This window comes from Patiria miniata, unplaced genomic scaffold, assembly GCF_015706575.1.
Source record: "Patiria miniata isolate m_02_andy unplaced genomic scaffold, ASM1570657v1 HiC_scaffold_4, whole genome shotgun sequence".
NCBI classification, from domain to species: Eukaryota; Metazoa; Echinodermata; class Asteroidea; order Valvatida; family Asterinidae; genus Patiria; species Patiria miniata.
This window is the reverse complement of record NW_024037071.1, coordinates 2,995,945-3,002,540: the sequence shown is the minus strand read 5'-3', so window position 1 is coordinate 3,002,540 and position 6,596 is coordinate 2,995,945. Positions and strand designations below refer to the sequence as shown.

At 41.4% G+C, this 6,596-nt stretch overlaps 2 protein-coding genes across 2 annotated transcripts; both read right to left on the bottom strand.

Annotated features, from left to right (window-relative positions):
- Positions 1-1,417: 1,417 nt before the first annotated feature.
- LOC119740056 (E3 ubiquitin-protein ligase TRIM56-like) lies at positions 1,418-2,541 on the bottom strand. Its single transcript, XM_038215257.1, has one exon. It carries the CDS (start codon positions 2,539-2,541, stop codon positions 1,597-1,599), a length of 945 nt encoding a protein of 314 aa, XP_038071185.1. The 3' UTR covers positions 1,418-1,596.
- A 2,527-nt stretch (positions 2,542-5,068) lies between these two features.
- On the bottom strand, positions 5,069-6,306 carry LOC119740027 (E3 ubiquitin-protein ligase TRIM13-like). The gene has a single exon (XM_038215219.1). It carries the CDS (start codon positions 6,292-6,294, stop codon positions 5,320-5,322), a length of 975 nt encoding a protein of 324 aa, XP_038071147.1. The 5' UTR covers positions 6,295-6,306; the 3' UTR covers positions 5,069-5,319.
- Positions 6,307-6,596: the final 290 nt, after the last annotated feature.

The window sequence follows — 6,596 nt, the reverse complement described above, 5'->3', positions numbered from 1 at the left end:
CGTCGAAATGGTTTATCTGGCAAACTACAAAAGATGAAACTATTTTTTTAAAATGAACCAAATGCACATTGTTAGAGTCGGTTTGGCGTATTGTATCGGCATGTAAAAGAGCACCTATTGTATGTACATGTATTTGATTACTGAAAACTAATGCTAGATTTTACCAGGACCTCTCAAAGTTTTTCAACTCATGTGCCGTCCTGAACTAGGTCTAACAGTAGCCCCACTTGTGTATAAGTATTGTAAATGCCTGATCTTACCTTAACTGAAGTTTCTACAGACGATTTTCTCTTTTTTTTGCCAACGACTTGAGAACGACGGATGGCCACTGTGTGTATGATAGAAACCGATATCTGTGTTTATCGTATTGCGTATGAGAAATTCCACATTACACATACGGCCTACTGCATGTACTATACAAAGTCCATGGGTCAGAGGGTGTACCAATGCAATCCTATACAAACGAATATGCCAATCATTTTTCTTTTCATCGCAGCGGTTTTTACCTATTCACCGTGGACTTCGAACATCATACAATGCAACAACAAGCACCAGTAGACTATTTCTCATAGTAAACATGTTTTAGATTTCCCCGATTCAGTACTCTCACAACGGCATTATGAAACTCTATTGAAAAATACCGTTTTCTATTTAGAGGAACATTTGGAGCCATATGCCAACGTCTTTCCAGGGTTTTCTTAAACTCAACTTTGGTCTCAACAGTAGACCCGGGCCGGGGGGGGGGGGGATTCTCAAATGATTACTTTACCACTTCAATGATAGATTTGGTATATTGTACTTAATTATAATGTTCATTAATCTCCCCGAACTGTTGTAGCTATTCCAGTTTATTTAATATCTGTTTAGGGTTATATGAGAGGTTGGCTGGGTGTGCCGAAAGTCAAAGCTCGGCCTGTAATACTTGCGGGTACGTGATTCGCCATGACCACAGAGCTATATTAAATTACCCCATTACACATCCAAGAGGTGTGCGAACGTTCATTGTCTTTTAATTCGTACGTTTTCGGCCAATCAGACACCAGGAAAGTAAACGTGCATCACGGACCGTGACAGCCAATGAAAACCCTGAGAGCTGGGAAGTTAGCCTACTGCCATAATTTTCAAAATAAATGGTAAGTGTACGTATCCCTGGAGTAGAAAAAGGCATGGTGAGGTGGCTTCTCTGCCCCAGAATAGAATGACTATTCATACACACAACGGAAACCTTTACAACTTGGCCTATCCTTACTTATTGCATTTTCTGTAACTTTTTCTGTAACATGAATCACTTTAACCCCCCCCCAAGAAGAATAACATGCAGTACCAAACAAAATAAAGCCGATCTGAATTTAAGACTTGTGGTTGAATGTCGCTGAGCACGCTCGTCAGCCAACTGAATAGTTTTGAATCATTATTAGTTTTAAAAGTGTTTGAGATTGAAAGAGATTTTTTTTTTACATGTGATATCAAGTGCATTGGGAATGTAACATATACACTGGTTTACACGCATGCATGTGTACTTTTCTTGTTACTTTATATCAGCGCACGGCCATTCCACATAATCATGTGAAACATTGCGACTCTACACATCACGTATCATGGGCGGATACTGCAGACTGAAAAGACTGAATCCGTTTTTGTACGCTCTGTAGACAACTTTCCCAACATTGTGCCAAAAGTGCGAGGATTAAACTTCAAGAACGACGCATTGGTATCGATACTTGGAAGGCTAGTGTTAGTAAGGTACTTGAAGTCATTGTTGAGCCTGGGATACATTTTTAGGAAGTCATAGTCATTGCTTTCTTGCATGGCATCCACCGCGTGATCGATAATCTCCTGGAAAGTGTTTCTCATAACCATGAGTTGTAGTTCGTTCTCAGCGAACCGCTCCTTTCTCTTTGACTGGATTTGTTGGATTTTGTCCAGGAGTTTATTCTTGGCCTTATTCACTTTCGCGATCTTCTTCGCAGCTTGCTCCTGAACCGCCTTTCTTGTTATGTCCAGTGCCGAATTAAAGTCCTGTTCCAGTTTTTGAGTGGTATCCATAGCCGCCACGATCTCGCCTATGAAAGCTTGATATTTTGGCACGTGTTCTTTGACAGCCTGTCTTTTTCCATCCACCACCTCTCTGACTTCTTCTAAGACATGCTGGCTGTGGTCGTCGCTCTCTGCCAGGCAGTTCAGACACAACAACTCTTCGCAAGTCTGACAGTAAGCTCTACAGGGTTTTCCAGCGTGTTCGGAACAAAATGGGGCCGTTTGCTTATCCTCTTGCCGCACCGCTTCCACCATGTTCACGAGCTTGAAATCGGTAGTTAGGCTTTCCACCCCTCCCAGCGGAGTTGAATCCGCCTGTCGACATACTGGACACAGGAGTTCTCCTGAATAGCCGTCATGATACTGCAGAAGGCAATTCTCGCAGAAGCTATGTAAACAAGCGAGAGTCTTTGGAGTGTCGAAGAGTTCATAGCATATTGAACACGTCAGGTGCTCCTCTGCAAAATTCCACAAGCTGGAACCGTGAACTCCTTTCTTAGCCATCGTCAAAATGGTTTATCTGGCAAATTACAAAAGATGAAACTACTTTTTGTTTTAAGTGAACCAACTGCAAATTGTTGGAGTTAGTTTGGCGTAACGGTACCGGCATTTAAAAGAGCACCTTGCATGTGTATTTGATAACTGAACACCCATGCTAGATAGTTGCTGTAGGACCTCTCGAAGTATTCAGCTCATGTGCAGTCTTGAACTATAGGTCTAACAGTAACCCACATTAATGTGTATAAGTTTTGTAAATTTCTTATTATCTTACCTTAAACTGAAGTTTCTACAGACGATTTCCTCTTTTTTTTTGCCAACGAATTGAGAACAACGGATGGCCACAGTGTTATGATGGAAACCAATATCCGTTTTTATCGTATTGCGTATGATGAGAAATACACGCTACATATACTGCCAACTACATACTATACAAAGTCCATGGGTTAGAAGGTTAATAATAATATTTTCCAATGCGAACCTATACAAATGAATATGCTATCGCAGTGGTATTTACCTATGCGCCGTGAACTTCGAACATCATACCATGCAACAACAAGCACCAGTAGACTATTTCTCATAGTAAACATGTTTTAGATTTCCCCGATTCAGTGCTCTCACAACGGCATTATGAAACTCTATTGAAAAATACCGTTTTCTATTTAAAGGTACATTTGGAGCCATATGCCAACGTCTTTCCAGGGTTTTCTTAATCTCAATATGGAGCAATAAAAAAGGAGCTCCATGATCTCAACTTCTCAACAGAAGACCGGGGGGGGGGGGGGGGTTAGGGGATTCTCGAATGAATACTTTACCACTACAATGATAGATTTGGTATATTGTACCTGTTTGTTTTTCAAAGTATATTACATATTTCGACGCTCTTCGTAATTATTATGTTCATTAATCTCCCCCGAACTGTTGCAGCTATTCCAGTTTAATTAATATCTGTTTAGGGCAATATGAGAGGTTGGCTGGGTGTGCCGAAAGTCACCTTGCAACTTACCTAAAAGAAAATCCCGATACGACGTCAAAGGGATATTCCAGTACCTTAGACTCCTTGGATACTACATATGAAAACATTGATCGAGAAATCATTTAGGCCTATATGACTATACTATAGGCCTATAGTATTGTCAATGCCGCTCAATTCACGCCTCATCAAATAATCAAAGATATTTTGATTTGCAGATAATCCAATATACTTGGGCTAGACTCACGGGGAAGAGGTTTGACATTATCAGACATTAAGGAAGAATCAGACATTAGTTTTTCCCTATTAATTGCGTAATTGATTAAATTGAATGGAGCGTATGTGAATTATCTTGTTTGTTTACTAGGATTTCCTCCCTTCGTTGGGGTAGGCTATAACGGACGGTTTCATGAGCCTTAAAATCGGGCGGTGCGTTCCAGGAATATGATATACACAATCAGATCGTCGATGGGATTCACTCAACCGTCGCGTGACGCCGACGTAGCTGTGGGCATGCCCTCTTCACTCAGACTTCCCCTGCACATTTTTTTGGGCTAATATTTCGTTTCCTCTTCGATCGGAATACTGAAATGATGACAATGCGTGTGTGATGAATCCCATCAGACAATCGTTCCGCATGATTCATTTATTTCTTCGCTTGATCTCGGTCCAACTCCTGCAGGCCGATTCCCGAGTGTGGGGGAAGAGTGATCAAACTGTGCTTTGTTAATCCAATTCGACGATGGCTTGTAAATATAACAAACATTCCAAATAATAGTTCTTTAATAATAAACTGGAAAATACTAGAATTAATAATTGATTAAAATTATATTATTACCATGAATTTTGAAATTTGAGTTTGGCGTTTACAAATAGAAAAATATTTTATATTGAAGGAAGAAATAATCAGTTATAAAGTAAACCTCCTTTGAAGAATAAGAAAATAATAATGTGCAGGATATTCTTGTGATCATTTTGTATCCGAGAGACTGTGCATGCATCATCACAAGCTACTAAGTACACGCATGCATGATTGAAAACACATCCGTCATGATATCCAAATGAGAACTCTAAAGCAGGTTGTACAAGGACGGATCCAGGGGGGGGGGATAACCAGCCCCCTTCCGTGCGACCAATGTATTTTTTTTTATCACTACTGAAAACAAATTCCCATTTGCTTAAAATAAGTTTGCTGAAATACTGCCATTCAACAGTTCTAATATTAGTTCATTGCTTCAGGCCCATGGCGTATCGGGGGTGGATGGGTGGGGGGGGGGGGGGTTGGATAGGGGCAACTTGCCCCCCCCCCCCTTCCCGCAGTCCTAATTTAAATGTCCTAAATATTGGGACATTCAAATTACATAATTCCAGGGGTTAAGATCGCGCCAGCCATACAATTTCGTACCCATGGAAAACGAGGTTGAGTTTGTTTAATTGGGTTAACACGTGACTAAATTGACTTTTCAGAGTGCACGCACATCCGAATGAGCCCATTCGATTATTAACAATTTACATATTCATTTACAATACTGTTAATGCTCAAAATGTATATTTCGCTTTTACAAAGATTTATGTCGTTTTAAAAGCAGTATTGAATCATTCATTATAGTGATTGATTTTGAATGACCTATTTAAAGGTGATATCAAGTACATTATGAGAAAGTAGCTGATACCTTAACAGTGGTTTACACGCATACCCGTGCACTTTTCATGTTACTTTTTCGGACCAGCGAACGACAATCTCATAGGGGCATTAACAATAACACTGACTCTGCACACCATAGGGGTGCTTGCGTAGAGGCCCTGTGAAGCTAGCGCCACCCCTGCCATTTTCTTTGCCTCCCTTTTGCTCGATAATTGGTGATTGTTTTATGTATGGGCAGATCCTGCTTTGTTAATAAACTGCCAAAACTTGTGCCAAGGTCGCCAGACTTAAACTTCAAGAATGACGCATTGGCATCGATACTTGGAAGGCTACTGAAAGTCAGGTATTGGAAGTCATTGCTCAGTTTGGAATACCTTTTCAGGAAGTCAAAGTCATTGCTTTCTTGTATGGCGTCCGCTGCGCGATCGATAATGCCCATGAAAGTGCTCCTCATACCCGTGATTTCTAGTTTGTTCTCGGCGAACCGCTCTTTCCTCGTGGTTTGGATTTGTTGGAGTTCATCTAGGAGTTTATTCTTGGCGGCATTCACTTTCGCAATCTCCTTCTCAGCTTGCTCCTCTACCTCCTTACTGGTTCTGTCTAGTGCCAATTCGAAGTCTCGTTCCAGTGTGTCGGTTTGATTCAGAGCAACCGCGATCTCTTTCATGAAAGTCTGGTATTGCGGCATGTGGTCTTTGACAGCCTGTCTTTTTCCAGCCACCACCTCTCTGACTTCCTCTAAGACATGCTCGCGGTGGTCGTCGCTCTCTGCCAGGCAGTTCAGACACAACAACTCTTCGCAAGTCTGACAGTAAACTCTGCAGAGTTTTTCATCGTGTTCGGAACAAAATGGGGCCGCTTGCTTATCCTCTTTCCGCACCGATTCCACCATGTTCACGAGCTTGAAATCGGTAGTAATGTTTTCCACAGCTCCAAACGTAGTCGAATCCGCTTGTCGGCACACTGGACACATGATTTCTTCTGAATAGCCGTCATGACACCGCAGAAGGCAATTCTCGCAGAAGCTATGTAAACAAGCGAGAGTTTTTGGAGTGTCGAAGAGATTATAGCATATTGAACACGTCAGGTGCTCCTCTGCAAAACTCCACAAGCTGGAATTGTGACCTCCCTTCGTAGCCATCGCAGAGATGAATGGTACCTGGCCTGTAAACAAACGTGACATATTTTAGAAAAAAGCGTGCCCTCATAATTTGCACAGGTCTCAGGGTTGTTCAGTTGTCCATAGAAATTACGTTTGTGGAACTTGCAATACCCTACTCATTGAACTAAATTAGCTTCTACTAAAACCGTGTTGGCAATAACAAACGGTGTACTATCCATTATCCGCATGTAAGGTTTGGTCAAATTTGTCGGATATCCTGCCTTGCGTTTCAACATCACGAAATGTACAAGTATAGGCCTATACTATACGAAGACCTTTTT

Excerpts from the sequence above, each read along its gene's own strand:
- LOC119740027 (XM_038215219.1), bottom strand. The coding sequence starts at position 6,294 with ATGGCTACGAAGGGAGGTCACAATTCCAGCTTGTGGAGTTTTGCAGAG.
- LOC119740056 (XM_038215257.1), bottom strand. The coding sequence starts at position 2,541 with ATGGCTAAGAAAGGAGTTCACGGTTCCAGCTTGTGGAATTTTGCAGAG.